Source organism: Cottoperca gobio, chromosome 13 (assembly GCF_900634415.1).
Source record: "Cottoperca gobio chromosome 13, fCotGob3.1, whole genome shotgun sequence".
In the NCBI taxonomy this organism is placed as follows: Eukaryota; Metazoa; Chordata; class Actinopteri; order Perciformes; family Bovichtidae; genus Cottoperca; species Cottoperca gobio.
In genome coordinates, this window is record NC_041367.1 from 6,979,885 (window position 1) to 7,000,638 (window position 20,754).

General features: G+C 38.6%; 2 protein-coding genes across 3 annotated transcripts in view; both read right to left on the reverse strand.

Annotated features, from left to right (window-relative positions):
- Positions 1–366: 366 nt before the first annotated feature.
- On the reverse strand, positions 367–10,513 carry LOC115018080 (endonuclease domain-containing 1 protein). Its single transcript, XM_029446890.1, has 6 exons — positions 10,484–10,513; positions 3,703–3,819; positions 3,499–3,599; positions 3,165–3,279; positions 2,849–3,005; positions 367–866 (listed from the first exon to the last, which is right to left on the reverse strand). Exons 2-6 carry the CDS (start codon positions 3,778–3,780, stop codon positions 475–477), a joined length of 843 nt encoding a protein of 280 aa, XP_029302750.1. The 5' UTR covers positions 3,781–3,819; positions 10,484–10,513; the 3' UTR covers positions 367–474.
- A 1,965-nt stretch (positions 10,514–12,478) lies between these two features.
- dpf1 (double PHD fingers 1) overlaps positions 12,479–20,754 on the reverse strand; it is a 44,095-nt gene continuing 35,819 nt past the window's right edge. For both annotated transcript variants that reach the window (XM_029446569.1, XM_029446570.1), the window contains exons 10-12: positions 19,133–19,245; positions 18,280–18,361; positions 12,479–17,125 (exon numbers count right to left, since the gene is read on the reverse strand). In XM_029446569.1, the coding sequence (XP_029302429.1) occupies positions 17,055–17,125; positions 18,280–18,361; positions 19,133–19,245 (266 nt within the window). In that variant the 3' untranslated portion in view covers positions 12,479–17,054. The remainder of the gene's footprint in view (positions 17,126–18,279; positions 18,362–19,132; positions 19,246–20,754) is intronic.

Sequence of the window (20,754 nt, forward strand, 5' to 3'; positions counted from 1 at the left end):
TTTGTGGATCGGTAAACTGTGTCTTTCATAGATGGATCATTTTCTCTTAAGATGTTAAATGTTACACTATACATTATTCCTATACTTGCTTCTTAAATGGTGTTTTACTATAAACCTGAAAATAAATGTCATTTATTCAAAAATACAATATATTACAGTGCATGAGTTGATTGAGGCTGACACTTGTTTTTCCAGTTGTGTACAATTGATATTTCCATTTACTGTCAATAAAGACACAAATCAACGCTTATTTTATCCTTCTCTTTATTTGGATTCATCTTTTTGTGTTTGAATGAGAATAATAAGGGATGTGTTATTCATACATGCACCATGTTGACAACAGTGTGAAACTCAATTAGTGTCGTACAGAATTACCACATTTGAATCAATATTAGAAAATAGCTTTTCTTAGATATACGAATGTATTTTAACATTAAAGGGCAATAACACCTAAAACAATTTTTTCATTGTCTTTTATGCCCTGCAGTTGTTGTAAAACAGCTCCCCTACTGGCTGATTGGAGAACTGCTGGAAGAATTCTCCCAGTTCATCCAGAGAGAGCTTCTCCACCCAATTGTCTTCCGTGTTCCTCGCTGTGGCAGCACCACTCTGAATAGGTCTGCCATTGTTGTCCACACAGCAGTAGGCATTCCACAGGTAGTCTGGGATGTTGACACGCTTCACATTGTTTTTCACAATCCAGTTGTCTGCAGATGGAACGGCACCAACCAGCACATAGGCCTTAGAGCACTTGTCCCGGAAAAGGTCGGTGAGCTGAGACTCATGGATCCTCCAGGCGTTCTGGTTCATCTTGGGATTCTGAGGAACCACATTGGTCAGGGTGAAAGTGGCATTGCGGCTAGGGACTGTAAGAGAGAGTAATAGAGTTACAGTGAGTTATGCAAGGAATGCAAGTTGTGTATATTGTAAAGGGGGTTTGGTAGGATGCAGATGGAGAGAGAAAAATATCGTAAACCTATTTTTTATTATAGAGTAAATGGAGGAAAAAATAAGATTTGTATCCGCTCCTAGTATATAATCTAAATTTCAAAGGTAACATCAGCATAATAATCAAGATCCCATGGATTACGATGCATCTGAATGGATTATCCTACTCTTTACTACAACTGGGACTGTACATTTGATTAAGAAAATACACTAAAATAAATAATTCATGATACAATGAAGATATAGTCAGGCGGTCTCCATGTTTTGCCCATGTTGACTGTTTACTTGAAGTTTTCTTTCAACATAGCCATGTTACAAATAACATAAATATCCCAAAGCCCAAATAAAGAATATTTATCAATATTCAAATATGACTGAAAAGCTCCATGCTTTAGGCCTACAGGCAAACAAAAAGGAGAATGCAAGGCCCCACAGATATCTAATGCAACCCTGCGAACTGCCATCCAGTCTTTGATTGATCGTTTGGACAAGAGAGCGAGAGAGATAACTAATTAGCCACGGGGCGTGCTCCTCCGTGTGCTGCTTAAACACAGAACTAAACCTGTGTAACAGAAGTTCCATTGTGTAAATAAAGTTTTATCTCTTGTGTATCAAACGAATTACAATTCCAACAGTGAAAATAGCATGAGTGTGTGTGCAGACCAGGATACATTTGGCTGACTCGGATATTATTTGAGACAGAGAAATGCAGCTGACAGTGACCGGGCAGTGGAGGCTGCAGCTGGGGGGGGGGAAATGACCGGACCTCTAGACGCTGAGCTGCAGAGAGCGAACACCGGACTAGTGGTGCCTCTGCTCAAATTGTGCTCCGATGCCGACAGAAACGGAATAATTCTGCTGCAATGAATGTCTGCGTGGGTAGTTTTTATTGGATGCTCTCGCCGACGGAGAGCCGATGTGTGTGTTACTATGCATGGGGGTTTTACTCCTCACTTGGACAGAGCTGTGCTTCAGACCTTCATCAGGATCCCAAACTGGAAAATACATCCAAGTCAGACCAGCAGGGCCGAGAGGACAGATGACCATTGAGTGAGTATGTGTGTTGTGATGATCATTCATTTGCTCCGTTTATATAATTTAATAAATGATATAAAGTATGTGGATTTGTGTCTAACTAAGTATATGTAAGCTACTTAAGTACAATTTTGAGGCATTTGTACCTAATTTCAGTATTTCAATTGTAGGCTACTTTCTCTTTTGACTCCACTACATTTATTACATAACTTTAGTTACTAGTTTCTGTGCAGGTTTTAAATTAGTAATACAAAATATAAGGTATGATGTATTATTATAAGTTGCTCTACCTAGCAGTATATTAGGTAATAAAAACTTACATTTACAAGCAGCAATATCCAAGTGATGCTTACACATTAATGCATCAATAATTATAATCCAGTAATATAATTAGGGTTGTAATGGTATGAGAATTTCATGGTACGATAACCGTCTCATAAAATATCACGGTTTCACGGTATACAGTATTATTATTATTATTATTATTATTATTATTATTTGTATTATTATTAACAGGTGACCCTTAAAGGAATGAGAACATAATTATAAACCTGATAATAAATAGCATGTAACTATAATATGTTATATAACTGAAGCCTGTTATTTTACATGTAAGCAGCACTATAGTTTGTAAATAGTATATGCGTTAGTGTTGGCCACTGTATATAAATTCTGTTATGAACATAATAATGTGGTCTTTGAAACAAGCATGTTGGTCCAATACTAGCCTAAATATAATATACACATTCCAAAATACTCCAATATGTACATCCCCCCTGTTGAATTCAACTGATAGCTTTGCCTGGTGGCTACTGCCACCTGCTGACCTTACTCCTAAAAACCACCCTCGTTCTACCTCCATTACCTGCATGGTGTCCGTTGGGGTTGAGGTGACCACGGTCAAAGCCAGAATGTGTGTAGTCCTCATTCAGAGCCTGTCTTTCTCCTTGGTAGACCCCAGGGTGGTCTTTCCCCAGCCAGTAGCCGTCCTTCATCTCTGCTTGCCAGGACATGTTTACCAGCTGTAAGGCAAACACTCTCAGATTTAAACATACAGAGGATGTCACTGGGCTTCATATGGTTTCATAATACTGTAAGATATCAATGGATTATGCACATGGTTGATTCTTTACAACCCAAACATTTCCATACTGTAATATAAAATAAAATATGTCACGAACCTGAGGCTCCACAAACCACCTTCTCTCCCTGCCACCTCCATTGCTGGGCTGGAAATGATAGGCAGAGTAGACCGCAATACGATGGGTGGTGTCATACAGTGTGGCAAAGTGGTACCTGATGGTGCAAAGATTAAGAATAGGGATTTAGAGATCAAAATTGCAGCATAAGAAACATTTAGTGCTAAAAGATGTTTTGAGTTTCTAATGATTCATTGGAAATTAATGGAAAAAGGAACCAAGCAACTTCTAACTGTGTGCACTTAAGAAGTTCACATAGTGTTGTATATATACTGTAGTATGGAGGTCTAAATTCCACTTTCCACACTTTCCCCACCTGTTGAAGAAGCGCTGACAGAGACGGGCAGCACCGGGCGTAGATGCCCCCCAGTCTGGCACCTTTCCGTTATAGAAGTAGCTCATGCATTCTGGCACATCCTGGGGACAAAATAACACAATAACACAGGCTCCTTAGTGAGCCACTTAAGCAACATATACACCGATGTAATGTTTTTGACTGAACTATAATAAGGTCACAAACCTCAAAACGTTCCACAACATCTGCATTAACAGAAAAGTGGAGCGAGAGAAGAGCGCACAAGGTGACAAAGGTTTGCATCCTGGACTAAACCTTTGGTATCGGGGATTCGTGACTGTCCTATAGAGTCGAATAGAATAACAGGAGATAAGCATATGAATACATGTGTTATTCAACAAGGCAGTGAATGGTATAAACACAACCACCCAACGTAGGTCTACTGTAGGCCTGGACTGCACGTGGAAGAAGATTTGTTTGTTTATGCTATCTGTGTTTGTGTCTGTGTATTTGAACTCACCTGCTGGTGCACCTGCCTGCTGCCGCAGCTGAGCAGAAACTGGCTTTTATGTATGAATTTCCCCCACCTTTCACCTTGTTTGTCCTCTACTCTTATCTAAACTCCTGTTAACACGTGATATTTGTGTGCGATGAACCCGAATTTGGCCACCACAAGATGTATGGATGTGGATGACCGAGAGTGAGCAATGATAAAGACAATGACAACATTAGGTGTGAGTCCCAGTGTACTTTAAAGATAACAACATGTATGTGACGAGGACATTTTTGTTGTGTTATCACAATGACAATATTTAATCCAAACTGTGTATTTTATAACAAGTTTGAAGTACTTTTCCATTTTCTGCTACTTTGTACTTTTTACTCCATTAATTATATTAATTATTTAATAACTGTATGAACGAGTTATACAAATAATACAAAATGTAATCATCAACACAAATGATGTTGCATTACTATAGGCTAAGATCATTCATGACTTTATTTCACAAATAAAAATTCACAGGCCGTCGAGCAGTATATGAAATAATTCAAATAAACTCCACCTTTTACCAGCTGCAACATTAAAGTGATGAACACATTAATGCATCAATAATTGATGTAATACATGATAAACATTATTCTGTAATGGGCCTTTCTGAATAATGAGTACTTTTATTTTTGGTATTTTAAGTAGATTTTGATGCTAATACCTTTTACTAGTAACATTTTGACTTAATAGTAATATAGTTGTTCTACTCTGTAGAATTACTACTTTTACTTAAGTTAAATATTCAATTACTTCTTCCTTCCTTCTTGCTTTTAAAGCCATGTAAAATCCTGCTTTTACATTCATGCATATATGATATAATATATACGAGTACAACACTTAAGCGGGTCATTTTGAGTGGCATTGAGTTTTTCACTTTTGATCTGACTACTTCTTCCACCACAGTTCTTTAAAGCCTGCAGTGTAAGTTATGAACTGCCTAATACTGTATAATATTTCCACTACATAAGTCTATTCTTGTCTTATTCCTTGAAAACAAGATCATTTTCCACAGCTCCTGTCAGACAGGGAGGAGCCGCTTTGTGGTGTCGGTGAGATGAGATGTTTAAGCAGAACAGGTCTTCCAGTGCATTTGACTACTAACTAGTTGTAACACCCCAAAAACACAAATATATTTCCTGTTATTTGATATCAAATTCACCTCCTGGAATATTGACAACATTTGGGAGATTCCCCCACAATCCCCCACAGCCAGCTCAGATTAGGTAACACCAAGACATCTGTTCATGTGCTGTTTTTCTCACGATCACAGCACAGGCACATGTGCGAACCTCGCATATGGATTCCTCCATTCAATAACACAAAACTACTCTAAATGTGTGAAGAATTTCTAAATGTAACTTACTCTATGTGCCCAGAGAGGTCAGGAGGTCAGGTTCAGCCACACAGCGATGAATTCATTCAGCAATTGTTTTTCTGCAATCATGCCTTCATCCGTTCGGTGTCTAAGGATGTTCACGATTTGCTCATACAATGAATCGATCGCTCATCGCGTGTACACAAAATAAAATCATCATCATCATCTTTTTTAATTGGTGTCACAAAATAAAATACAGAAATACAAATGACCAAAACTTACAATATCACAAACAACTCTTTAAAATATCCGTTATCTTATACAATCTTTCATTTTAAGCCATCAATTAGTAAAAAGGTTGAATATAATCTTTTTCAATACAAAGCAGCTAATTCTGTACAATTTCCACCTTTTTATCAAAACACAGTGTAGTTAAATGTATTAATATTAATTAAATAACCCTACTGATTTCAAAATGAGTCTAGTTGACAATAACACATCAAACTTAATCTAAATATCTATTGATATAATACTCTTTGAGAACAAACGTACTCCACTGGACTGGATGATTCCTTTTTAAATTAAATGTGCTGCAACTGGATGATTATACTTTTACACCGAATACAACTTCCATGTTTCTGTCACCTTATATTTCTACTCTTCAAGGGAGATTTTACACTTTTTACTCATTAAATCTATTTATAGTTACATAACAGATTAAGATTATTGCATTCAAAACATAGTAAGCTGCTTATAAAATATAATGTTGTTTTCTAAAATACTATCCAACAGTTTATACTGTACACTGAAGGCTGAAATGGTTAGTTAAATTAAATTAACTATTATAAGTTATTTTTCATGCCAATCATTTCATGCTTGTCAAATGTGAAGATCTGCTCATTTTCCTTTTAATCATTTCAATTATGTTGTATTCATTTGTGGACTATCGCTTCTATTAATCAAGAAATCTACAGATTAATCCATAATGACAATAATAATTAGTTGCATTTCTATACAAAACAGTTTAAAAACTAGCTCCAACTCAACAAACTACAACAGTCCAGCCTGGTTCCACATTATTTATAGGAGTAATCATATTTTAACGTTACTGTATGACACTCTGCATACATTTTACTTACTGATACGTTAAATACATGTTCCTGAATTTACTTGGATTCTTTTATTTAAGTAAGAACTCTGGACTTGCAGAGTGTGGTATTAGTTCTTAAGTTGAGGATCTGGATGCTGTTTTCTACCGCTGGTTCTCACCTCGCATATCCTTTTCCACACTGACATGTTAATGTAAGGTAAATGACACCGTTTGTGTTACGTGAAAACACTCTTTGTGAATCTGTTTTGGTGGGACAACTTGACCCTAACATTTCTCTTTTTGAAAATGTATCTTTGTTTTTCTTTGCACATGTTTTTAATCTTTCTGTAGAGAGACAGACAAACAATACACAGTGGCCACAATAATTAAACATCTGACATATGATCCAAATCATTTAATAAGATTGATGCACACAGGCACATTGGAGATTGCACATAATTATATTTTGGAAGTTTAATTGTGAAAACATCGTAGCATATAAAAATGATCGTTCCACCTTATTATAGTCGACAGTGATGCAGGAAATTAACGTTTGGGACAAGATGTAAAAAGTTACTTTTAAAAAAGTTTTACAAAAGCATATTTTTGACTAATGGTTTTAATCCTTTTACACATTTAGTGAGAGACTTAATTGGTTCAGGCTCACTATTAGGTTTAGAAATTCGTTTTGAGACCTTAACGTTTAAAGAGGTCCGAACAACAGACATGTTCAACTCACCGCGCATAAGAGAATGTCCTAATATGAAAAGAGATTACTGCTGTACCCATGCAACAAATTGATCCTCGGTTCAAATCTCTGTTTCTGTCTACATTTTAATTCTAATTGCCGCTTAATATTAGAGCTAGTTCATAGATGCTGAGCTGTGTGTGAAAACGGGTTTCCTCACAGGGATCAATCAATTTTAATGCGATAAATAAAGTTATTATCAATCCTTAAAATTGTTTGAGATACAAATTTGCCCAATGAAGGTTAAATAATATTGAACTGGAATAAAGCCACAGAGGCTGGTGGATGCCAGCAAAAACACACAGAACATTAGGGATAAGATAAAGAGAGTGGGGCTTTATTTAATCAGCCTTGTATTTTCCCATTACTCTGCTGACGTTCATCTTTTTTACATTTACCAATCATTGTAAATCTCACAGTACATGACTGCAAGACAGTAAACAGCAGTACACAATGTTGTAACTGTGTTTTCTCTGGGTAATTGCCTTATTATTAAGGGAAATAAAATTAACATATAAGTAATGATCCATAATATTTGACTTTCTATCTAATTTCAGATGTAAATAGTGTAAAAACATTTAGACTCAGATAATAATACAAAAATGTATCCGATGTTCAAGACTTTATTAGCTGTTGTTGGAAGAACGTCCAGCAGCAATCTAATAAATCACGTATAAAATCACAATCAACATTGCATTTTCTTTAATTTACATCCTTGCAGTTCCACTATGCTTTTGTATATTTTTTATTTATTTTCTTTCTGTAGTCTTTAGATTTAATTATGAATTTGTGAGTTCCTTCTTTCCCTGATGCATGTATTTGATTAAATGACCGAGGTTGCACAGGTTGAGCAGCACAATCCTTTTTCTTTATTTGTATTGGGTAAAAGGCAGATGTTGTTGCTAAAGTCTGCCTCTAGGTTGCAGTGTTGAATTATGATTTCAAGTTCACCTTTAAATTCCTTTTTTTTGCTCACTATTTCATTGCAGATTATCCAAGTGTTCATCCATCTGCAAAATATAATTCTGCAAACTGATGATCCAATCACTGATAGGCCGTGTTACTCAAAACAAACAAATTGCAGGTTTTTGTCTCAATAGATAGCTTCAAAGCCACAAAAGTGAGGATTGTGGCAGATCATCATTAAAGATGACACTTTGATTGACAAGAGGACGTATTAAACCGTCACTATAACGGCTTTTATATGTTTGATTTGGCCCTGAAGTTAATTTGAGTCTCTTAAATTGACTTGACTAGCACTTTGTTGCTTGAAAAGATCACAGGGAGTTGGGTTCCCATGATTTAGTCTAATCGTTGACTCGAAAGCATCCTCAGTCGCTGTCTGTCAATGAGAGGGAACTCAGTGTGGTTCATTAGGAAAACTGTAGGTGCGAGAGAATAGGCCAGGAGGCTGTAAAGTGGCACTCCTGAGCAATTCTTTTAACTCACCTTTCGATACGAGCCTCTTACCGTTTGAGCCGGGAAACCACATTCTTTGATTTACATTGATCCTGGGTCCCTTGATTGATTAGCTATAGTTAGACCGTTAATTAACATTTATTGTTTGGGCTCTCTGGTTATAGATCCAATGTGGATCGTGAAGATTGTTGTTATTGGTTGAACCTGTAAAGTAATCAGCTTTTTAATTTGTCACTGGACGTGGTTAAAACACATTTGTTATCAACACTAATGCTAATGGTCTATTTGGGGTCCCAGAGGCCTCTTTACGGTCTCAAAAAGCATATTTAACATCGCTTTATTTAGCTTGATACTTTATCACGTCCTAATTCATGAGAATAACTTATGAACATGATTTTAAACTGATTGTATGTTCTTCAAGTCCATCATAGAGAAGTGATGTATTACTGCTGTCTGCACTCTCAGAGACCTCAGCTGTAAAACTGTTTTATAACAGGGTTTTGTCATGAGAGGTCTGACAGGGAGTTAGACCTCCATAACTTATATGTCAGGTACATTTCCTTGTCAATGAAAGGTTTTTTAGCAATCAAAAGTCAAATATATCTTTGTTCAACACAACATACAAAATGAACTTGAGACCATCTTGTGATGGGATCACCACCTGCGACACCAAATCAGGGCCGGGGGCGTAAATCCGACACCCTTGCTCTGACCACATCCATCTTCAAAACTACAGATCTGTAAAGTTTGGTGACTGCATCTTAAACAGTTGTGACTCTTCCGCTGTGACAAAACCTGTCCGTCTGTGACCAAGACGAAAATAAATACCCGGCATATCTACAGGACTACATTTTGCCATGAAGACACACACACAGACTCACAAGGTGAAAAGTAATAAGGTCAGATTACCAGCTTCAACAGCGACGCTGGTGTTGTTTTCACCTTGTGAGTCTGTGTGTCATGATGGCAAAAATGTGGTACTTGAGACACGGCAAGAACTTCCACGCAGACAGTTTTGAGGACTTTGCCTGGCGTTTATTTTTCTGTCTCTCTCTGGACAGATTTGTTCACCACGATAGCAACTGTGCAAGATGCAGTCACGAAACTTAACAGGTGTGTAGCAGAGATCCAAAATGGGCGCGGCCCGAGGATTTACGACCCAACTTTACGCCCCTGGCCTGATTTGCCGTCACAAAACTATACAGGTGTGTAGTTGAAATCAAAATGAAGGCTGAGTTCAAAGATGGGTGCGGTCCGAGCCAGGGCGCCAGAAGTAGCGGGGAAGGAAGCGGGGAGGGGGCCATTACACCTCCCCCACTTTACGTCCCTGGCCCTATGTGGCGTTGAGGCTATTGTGATCTCATCGCAAGATGGCAACTCATTTTTCCATTATTTATTTTTATTTTTAATCTTCAATATTTGTATTTTATTTTCAACAGTAATAAAGTTATACAGTACAAAGACCTACACTTATAATATATACAAAACCAAAATAAACACAGACATCTAAAAAACAATTACATATATATACTGTATATACAGTATATATAGTGGGACCCAAACAAGATGGAAATAAAGCACAAGGATAATATTCAATTTGATCAAGTCTTTTTTTCTTGTTTGATTTTTTCGGACAGGCAATAATGCACCTGTAATTCTGTTTAACAGTTTGTGAAATTTCACAAGAAGATGTTCCCTAACAAAGCAACAAACATTGCACAGTTGTAAGATTCAATGACTTATTTTAGGACATTATCTTGGCCTTGATGTTACAGTTTCAGTTGGAGCAGATCGAGGCGATTGGGTGGAAACACTGGAAGAAGTTCTTTCTGCAGTGCTGCTGAGGAGGCAGAAAGGTGAGACTGCATCTCTCCACACACTTACCTCTCTGTCTGCTCCAAGGACAGATGGCCAGACACACATCTTATCCCAGACATAAGAAGGGAAGAGAGGAATTCAATCACATACACTACAGAGCACCCCCAACCTGATTTCCCAATATCTCACCCCCCACTCCACTCCTCCCCCACTCCCCCTTTATCATTTTCTCTCATTCTTTTTTCATCTTTTTAAGTCTCTTCATTTCAGATGCATTCATACATTTCCAATATCTTTATGTATGAGTCGGTTTCCCTCCCTCCTCCTCCTCCCAACCTATTGCCCCTTCCCCCCCATTCTGTCTCTCTCTCTCTCTCTCTCTCTCTCTCTCTCTCTCTCTCTCTCTCTCTCTCTCTCTCTCTCTCTCTTTCTCATCCATCCATCCTCACCTCTTTCTGTATCTCTCTTTTTCTTTCTTCCTCCCTTCTTCCCTATCTTCCTCCCTCTTTCTCTCCCCCCCCCTCCATCCCATTACTGTAATCCATCACTCTTCCATCAGCCACCATGCAAACAGGCCTTGTGGTTACCATAGCAACCACCTCCAGCCCGGCAGTGCGCAGCCCCTCTCTGATTGGCTGGCAAGCCCAGGCAGTCTCAGTCTGTCTGGGAGATGTGGTAATTGGCTGGGAAGTCATACACACATACACACACACACACACACACACACACACACACACACACACACACACACACATACACATAGTACAGTACTCGTACATTGAAATACAGTATACACATCCTCGCACATGCGCCCAAACACACACACATACAAACACACTTTTGCTTACTCTGGGCCTAAATAAATATACATACACATATTCTATTGGGTATTGAGTGGAAAACATGCACGCACCACACACACACACACACACACACACACACACACACACACACACACACAGTGCATACGCATCCTCAGAGATATGAAAGGGAGACTGGGGTCAGAGTAATGAAGCTCATAAGAAGATGGGGGCTTGAGGCTGTGCGTGTGTGTGTGTGTGTGTGTGAGTGTGTTTGTGTGCACGCATGTCTAAGTGTGTTTGGCACACGGGCGTTTCTGTGTGTGGGTTTTTGTATGCACAGCATGGCGGGGGTTGGGGGTGTAGTGCAGGTTTTTGGATAAGGTTGGAGCTCTGCCAAAGGATGGATGGAGGAATTGGTTTTTGCAGAGTATATTGTTAAAAATACCTATATTCCCCCAAGGAACCAAGTGTGCACTATTTTTTTGGTTTTCTTGCTTCTGGAAGGAAGCAGGCAAGAGGGGAAAAAAGGGAATTGTTGATCAGCTTGACTTCACCCTGCTGCTGTTGCTCAGCCAGGTCTGGCCAACATAGCAGCTATGATGAATGTCTCATCTCCAGGAATACATCACAAATAGCAAAACTGTACCTGCCCTGAATAGCAAAGTGTATTCTCTTCTGCAGTGTTGTTCGAAAAACAATTGCATAGAATGAGGCTCTTTTGTCCCCCATTCCCAGTTTTTCAGGCCAGCTACAGAAGAAAAACAATGTGGTCCCTTAATCTTTTGTCAAGTCATAGCCAATTTGTTCCTTTTTCAAACACATGAAAAGGTTAGAATATTTTTGGAGTGCGCTGCAAAAAAAGAAAATGAGGGATTCAAGTGAATTTATTTGAGCCACAAGAGATAATTGGAAATGATAATTAGTTATTGAGGGTTGCTGACTTTGAACACACTGCTTTTATAGATTGTTATCTGTACAGTGAAAAGAAGAAGAAATGGTTGGTGTTGGCCTCAGCTATCAGTCCACAAGTACAACAGCATGTGAGGGAAGAATTGTGTGGGCTACAAAGTCCTCTCTACCTGGAAAAAAAGAGTTAAACGGTCTAGTAAGCTGCCCTAGTTGGCAACAATACAGACAAGTAGACGAACAGACAGACAGACTGACTGTTCAAAAACACACATTCAGTGAATTATACCACAGGAACGCACTTGCATAAACACAAATGCACGCACACACAATGACAACACAAAGGTAGAGGTCATTTTTCAATCTCATTTTTTTAATGGAAAAAAATGAGTCAAGGGAAGAGAGAAAAAACTGGGTAAATTGAGAAAGTCGGATGAATTCACAGAGAATGACTGACAGCAGTGATGACAGCAATGCGGTCACAGTCCACATTTCAAAGCATTCCCAGGTAGAGAAAGAGAGGGAGGGGGGGGGGGGGGGGGGGGGGGGTTAAAAAATGTCCAAGAAGATTTCATCTTCCTCTCAAGGTAAAAAATACAAATGAAAAACTCATCTTTATCCAGTGTTGTTTACAACAGACAATCACGTTGAAAAAAGGTAAAGATTAAAAATAAAAAAGTGCACCCGCACTCACACACATACATACTTACAATTAGTTTCTTATTTTTGGGAAATGAAAAAAAAAAAAGTGCAAGCAAGATCACAGAACGACAATTTACAAGAGAGGCCTGGAGTGGGCCAAAGTCTCAACCCTTTGGCCGAGCCACCCCTACAGCTTATGATGGGGGGGAGATTGGGGTAATGGCGTCAACTTGAGGCCTGGAGGTTCCTGGTGTGGCTTTGTTTGACACTTGAACCTCCATCACCACCACCTTGGTTTGTCCATTTGTACAAAGGCTCAAGTTTCATTTAATAATCACACTGATACTCACCCTTCCAAAACAACATGTCTTCCCCAACCTACCCAGATAGTACAATCAAAATGAGTTTGACTCCACCAAGCTTATCCTATTAAGTGCCAGGAAAGCTCCCAATTTAAAGGCTTTTCCATCATCATCATCATCAGCATCCTCATCATCGGCAACACGACACAGACATTTCTATTATCGATTGAACATCATCATTAACATCCATTTCATTATCAAACTATATCCACTCAAACACATTTCAACTCTAGATGCTCTGATTGGTTAATGGAAATAAACAGTTTTTGATTGGATACTACTGGTTTTATAACACTGACTAAGCACACTGTAGGATGCATAACAGCATTCTTCTTTATCCAAGTGCCTTGTGTGAAATGTCTACACTCAAGTATTCTGTTGTTGTCATCTGTACACGGCATTATAATCTTCTAGCAGTGCTGGGCCATGCAAGTGGTTCCACTGAGAAAAGAAATGTCTGCAGAATAATAATAATTCACTATTTTGGTTCGGTTTGCTTTTCTCTGACCTTCCTGTAATCATAAGTGGTAACACGCACACACACACACACACACACACACACACACACACACACACACACACACACACACACACACACACACACAGAGGCATAAACACACTTGGGGAGCAAATGCAACCACACTGTGCAAAATGTGAAAAGACACAGATTACAAAAGCAAACAAACATGAAATTAACATAAATTAAAGGTTATTCCTCATCATCATTTAAAAAAGTAATACTGACGATATCAAAATATAAAATCAGAAACATTTCAGATGCCATTCATGCATCAGTGGAGTCACATTGAGGGCTAGCACAGTATTTGCACCTAATGTCTTTCTGTATCATATGGCAACACAATTACACGTCAACGTCCATTCTCACAAGCCATCTGATCTTGCGAGTTTCCATTTAGAGACATGATGCAGCATTAAAATGAGATGAGATCATTCAAACTAAAACCAACTGAATTTGACCTGTTTTGTACTTTGATATGTACACAAGAACATGAAATACTGTATGAACAGGCAATTTGTTGCCCTTAATTCAATTCCCATACAGCTATTGTTTCCCAGCTTAAAGCTCACACATCATTGGATAGTTGCCTTCTATATCAAACAATTCAGAAATGTTGCAAACATCCTCCTAAATCAGCGCTTCAGCATTAATGTGCCCATTAAGGTCGCCTTGAGAAGTGTAGTTAACTGGTCGAGGATAACATAATGGGCCTTTGAGTTAAAAGAAAACAATGTTTCTCAGTACAAATATACATGCTGGCTGGTTTACTTGATGAATCTCATTATGAAAAACTCAGCCTTAACATTTCAGCTTGGCCTTCAAACGCTGATTTATTATACTGGATTCTAACGTGCAGAGCAGACTGGCAGAATTTTAAGAAAAACATCTCTTGCCATGTTTCACTCTCACAAAACAGAGCTCGCAAGCTAGCATGCTAATTCAACTTGTAATGTGACCTTGACTTTAACACCAATGACTTCACTTAAACATTAGCCTTTTGGTAACCTCGCTAAGCCCAAATAATACATTTCTTTATTAAAGCTAAAGATTCTGTATGTCGCTCAAGTGTGCACATGTAAGCGAGTGTTTTCCAGGGCTGTGTTCTTAGCCATATTATGGGAACACTATGACTCTTTAGATCTAAATATACAGCGGAGAAGTGGATTAAGTTACAGGAGTGGTTTAGTGTCTGTTAAAAGCCACCGTTCAAGGCGAAAAGTATTGCGTGTTTGATCCTAAAAGGCCATATTTTGGTTGGAGTATCGCTTTAAGCTAGTAACAAAGAGCTTAGCCTCTCAGCTAACATAAAATCAATGACCCTAGACACAGTCAGTGTGTTGTGGTGATATTTATCCAAGATATGTTGAACTAAATTGAGCGTTGACAGAGAGAAAAAAGGGTGGAAACATAGTATCACCTAAGAAGTATGCATAGGAATAAATCAAATGCAGATGTTACTGTGAAGTTAATGATTTTAAATGGCGTTTAATTTGGCAAGAAGATCAGAACTTTTGAGATGTAGATGTTTGAGACTTGGACTTGATGTTAAGAAATTGTTTGACATTTTTGGAAATACGCTTATTCACTATATTGCCAATATTTATATGAGAAGATTGATACCACTCTCATATCTGTCTGATAAATAAGAAGACAGTTAGCGTAGCTTAGCATTAAGACTGGCTCTGTCCAAAGGTAACAAAATCAACCTACTGGCATCTAATGGTGTCTGCTCTAGATCTCATTTGTTTAATCTGTACAAAAAAACAAAGGGTAAAAGCAACAAGTTATGTTTGTTAAGACGGGTTATGTGTCGGGAGTTACGGCCAAAACTTGTTTGTTTTACACTTTGATTTTCAATCTATTGCCCCAAAATGTCAAGCTATGTCTTCAACACTTGCTGGTCTTGACTCAGGACTTCAGTGCCAAGACTCGAGGCTTTCGACTTGCAACAACAATGACTTTGTCCCACCTCTGTCAGAATGCCTGAACAGGTTAATGCTGAGTTTCCTTACATTCACATTACGTTCGTGCTACTCAAATCCCCTCACAGATACCACCTAGCATGAAACTGGCAACAATTACTGTAGAGCTCAGATAAACTCACACAAACAGACACACAGGCACACACAGTTTAAAACACACCCAGTTTGGCCAAAAGAGTTCATATCACAAACACATTATTGCGAATTAAGTGTGCTTTCTTTTTCAATTTCAATTAAAAGTATTTAAAAGCAATTGAAATAACAACATGCAAATGAAAACAATAAATAAAAAAAGAATCATAAAAAATATGTTTTTAGTCCTCGGCATGAGCCAGACAAAGTTCTGCATTGTCCACACATCAATCCTACATTCTTAACACACAGATAATACACACCAAGCACCAGGAGTGTTTCAGTCTCGCATTGGCTTCACAGTCATGGTTTCATCGAAGGGAAGGGCGATTGAAGGTCAGGTAAAGGATTTGTGAGAGATGCTAAGCCTAAATTGTCTTTTTTAAATACACTGTTTGATCAGAGACAGCTGATTAGAGAAAAAATCCATCTCTCCTCTCATCTGAGGATCACATCCAAACACAATAAAAACCTTCAGTGTCAATCCCAAAATGCATCATTAATTTGTGGAAACCCCATGCAAGGAGAGAGGACGCGGCGAGGTCAAAGATGGTTTGAGTTCCTGACCAGATGCTCATTGTTTGCCAGTGAGAGGAGTTGTGAAGAGTGCTTAGATGGAGAATCAGTCTGAATTCTGTACAATTCACTCCCCTTCGAAACTGCACTGGGCAGCGAGCCCTGCAGACAACTAGCAGAGCAGTCCAACATCTCAGCTCTACTGTACATGGTAAAGGACAGAGGGAGTAAATGAAATTTTGGTTAGGTGTATATTTCACAGTTGGCTAACAATGAAACCTGCTGGTCCACGGTTATCCAGGGTCTTCCAAGCCCTGTCCTCGACCTAACACCTATCCATTTTATTAATTCACACTCACTACTTGACTGAGTTGCAGCTGAAGATCATTAGGGCTCTTCTGAGGGCCCTTAAGAGGGTTCCTGTTGAGCAGTATGCCTCTGAAGTGCCCTTGGCAGGCTGGAGTGTGTGTCTTGCTAGCAAACTTATTGTCAGCTGATGAATTCCTCTGTTGAGACAGAGCAGGAAAAAGGCAGAGGAGTTGGGGTTTAGGTCAAGCATCAGGGAATGTGAGTGACAAAAAAGGACGGAGGTCGGTTAGCCGCTGTGGATGCTGTGTGCTCAGTCGTGTCAAAGGTCACTGGGACGGATTGTAGAGGAAGTGGCGGCGAGTAGATCGGAGGAGGAGGGGGGGCAGCTGAGGCACAGAGAGGGGTGACGAAGAGGTGATTTGGGAGAAGATGAAGGGCCAAGATGATGAGGTGCAGCTCCGCAGATTAAGTGAGGGTGATGTAGGCTGAGGCCTTCTCCTTCAGATGTCTCAGACACAGATGACAGCTCCAGCTCCCTGTGCAACACACACGCACACGCACACGCACACACACACACACACACACATAAATACACGCAGAGCACATCACAGATCAAGTTCAATCACTGCTATTGTAAAGCCTTATGGATTAATCCCTCATTTTAGACAGAGCAGTTAAGTAATACTGTAAATTAAAGCTCCATGTTAAAACACCACATGCTGAGCCTGTAGATTGCAGATGCAGGGGATTTGACAACTAGTTTGGTTTGGATTTGAACAGGGGATTTGTAACATCAATTAAACATCAACTCAAGATGGATGCTAAAATGCAACTCTCAGTGCACATCGTGCTGTATTATGCCTAAAGGTATTCTGTGAGCATTAATCACAGCGCAGTATGTATAAATAAATATACGTGAGGGCGCTGTCAGGTCTCTTCGTGAGAGTAAACCTAAATCAACGGGCCAATGCTGAATTTCAAAAATGTTTCTTATAAATCAAAAGTGTTGCATGTGTGGGCAGAGCATGACACTGTTAGTGAGTGTTGAACACAAGTGCCACTGCTACTGTATGTTCAGCCAAGTGACACTTTTACCATGGAAACAGATTATCTTTGCTTCTCCTCATTTCCATGACAACAACTTCAAACATCCCAAGGCAGCCATCTTGTATGTGTAGTAGGCAAATGAGTTTAATTTGAATAGATGTACCTGCTCCGTGTCTGTGGTGATAGCCACGCTTTCAGGACAATTACGGACTAGATGTTCCCACAAACTAGCTTAAGATTTTGTTTTAAAATAAATGAAACAGTAAACAAACAGCAAACTCTTAATATAAAAATGCACATAAACAATATAAATACACATAAAATAGAATATTAATCAAATAATTAATCAAATATTTTTAAAAAAAGATGCAGATTCATAATGAATCCTGAGAGTAAAATGTTTGTTATATTTTCAAAACCTAAAGTGACTTGTTTTGACCACAGGTGTCATGCTCCGACCCCACCTACAGTACAGACAGTTACACAATTCTGTACAAACAAAGATGTTCTCAGGATGCAGAGCTTCTGAATCAGTCTGACCAAATAAAGGTTCAGAAGTCCCTGATATGAACACTTTTAAGAACTCCAGGTCTGCAGTATGTCTTGGTTATGATGCTTGCGTTCTTCTAATTGTTATACATACCCTCTGGTGGTTCAGACATGGGAGGGCTCAGACAGTACATGTGGTAGCCTCTGTCACAATCATCACAGAACAACAGTTGGTCCTGGAACAGAGGAGAATATTCACGTAAACAAAAGTTATTTTGTGCGGACAGATATGAAAGAAGCAAGAATGTAATATGTATAGTACTTGAAGATATGCATTTGTATGAATATAAATCAAAGGGCTGAGGTTTGATAAACTTTGGTTTGGTTTGGGTTTTAAATCCAATTTTCTATTTGAAACACTGCTGACTTCTTTTAGGGGGGGTAAAAGATGAGAACTTCCCTTCACAGAAATACTTCTTTACTCTCTTAAGGCAAGAAACAATAATAACCTGCACTGTGACTTTATAGTCTGTAATACAGTTTATCTGAATACAAATGTCAGTTAAAAAAAAAAAAGCAGCATTTATTCCAGGTTGACGTCTATGTATCTTTGAAATTCTCTCATGGGTTTAAATCGGTTTCATCCCAGTGGGACTAATTGGGCAACAGCATATCCCAGTGGTCAACCTTCAGCCAGAGGGATCAAACTTTCATGCAATCCCGTCTGTAAGCAAGCTAGTGAATCTAAATGAGCTCCTGTATCACGGTTAAAAAAATGGACTCCTTCAGTATTAGTGTCTCCTAAATTTGTTCTACCTATAAAATACTGTATAAAACCTGAATTCATGCAATGGTTATACGTTATTCCAGTATTATGCACTACAGTGTGTGTGTGCGCGCGTGTGTGTGTGCGTGTGTGTGTGTGTGTGCGCGCGTGTGTGTGCGTGTGTGTGTGTGTGTTGCCACATGTGTTCAGAGTTAACATGTAGTAAAAAGTGAGATCCTACGTCGTTCTCAGAGGTGCCACACAGACTGCAGGACTTGCACTCGATGCACTGCCAGCGATAAGTCCTCACCGCAGCCGTCATGTTCACTGTGAACTGCAGACAGGACGGGTGGCCTGAGTGCACACACACACACACACACACACACACACACACACACACACACACACACACACACACACAAGCACACACCCACACAAAGATTTTCACCATCGCTTTCTGTATTTTGAGGACAGTCATCCATCATCTACCTATTCTATCTCTCCGTCAGTGAGTTTGCCTCACACAGGTGATTTATTTATATTTGAAGGGGAAATCAGAAGTGGTGTGTGACAGATGTGAACATGACATTACTTTAGATAACTGAAAGGTTTTTTGGGGAAAACATTTGTTCCTGTATATACACTAGGCATAAAGAATTGTGGTAAAATTTGAACATTTAGCAAAATACATTTAATTTAAATAATTTCAGACAAATTCCCATACCATAATCATACTTTTGATTTGATCTGTAGAACTACCAAAATTGTTGGAATTTCAATACAAGTCGTTACAAAGATGTAACATGAAAATAAATTGTCTTTTTCCGTTGTAGTGCATTTCTCTACCATTTAACATAATTATATTAATTTTACTTATTTTTCCTCGTACATACTGTTACATGATCACACGACAATAGAATTATTGTTAAGTCATCCCCGCTCCCCGACCTTCATTTATTTACTTTGTGAGTGGTTATAAAGAAGAGGACCATACCAATGTTTTGCATGCTGCAGCCCATTTACTACAAATCACATACATCTTTTTAGTTCTGCTTTTTTATTTTTCAGATAAAAAAAAAAAAACATATGGAGAAAAATATGTATACAGTACATGCAATCAAGTTATAAGTACACAAATTCTGCACCATAAACCAATCTTTGTAAACATATAACCAGAATATACAAGCACAGCCCACAAAACCAAAACAAAGGGATTTATAATGGGAAAATTATGATACAACCATATTTAATCATACTTGAACTCTACTCTGGTAAGATTTACCGTTGGCTCTTCACAACCACAATACATAAAGGAGACCATTATCTCACAAACTCATCTGGGCTCCTTGCAGCACATGGGACACGGTCTCAAAAAGAAGAAATAGACAATGGTTTATAATATCACAATTGTAAAGTAGGTTGTTGTACAACAAGCCAGGATTGAGAGGTGTGCTGCAGACAACATTCTAAACAATTTTGTGTTTTTGGTCAGACAAAAAGGTCACACCAAAATGACATTTTATTGAAAGAGTATGTATCATCATATTTATTGCATATACTGGGAGCTACATGCAATTTGTTAAATATCTAAAATTGTATCTCATGTGATTTATCTATTTGATATTTGTGGTATTGTACAAACCTTTACAAAATCCCAACTATGTTTATAGTATTATCACTCATGAGAAATGTATTATATTGTAAATGGAGAAGCATTTAAATATCAGGGGTTCATGCTTTCAAAATAAGGTTTTTAAAGTGGATTTAAATTCCTGGCACTTTTACACCTCTCAATCAGTGTGTGTGAGGAATGAGTCTTCTTGCAGAGAAGAGTTTTAGTACATTGTACATTATAGCCACCGT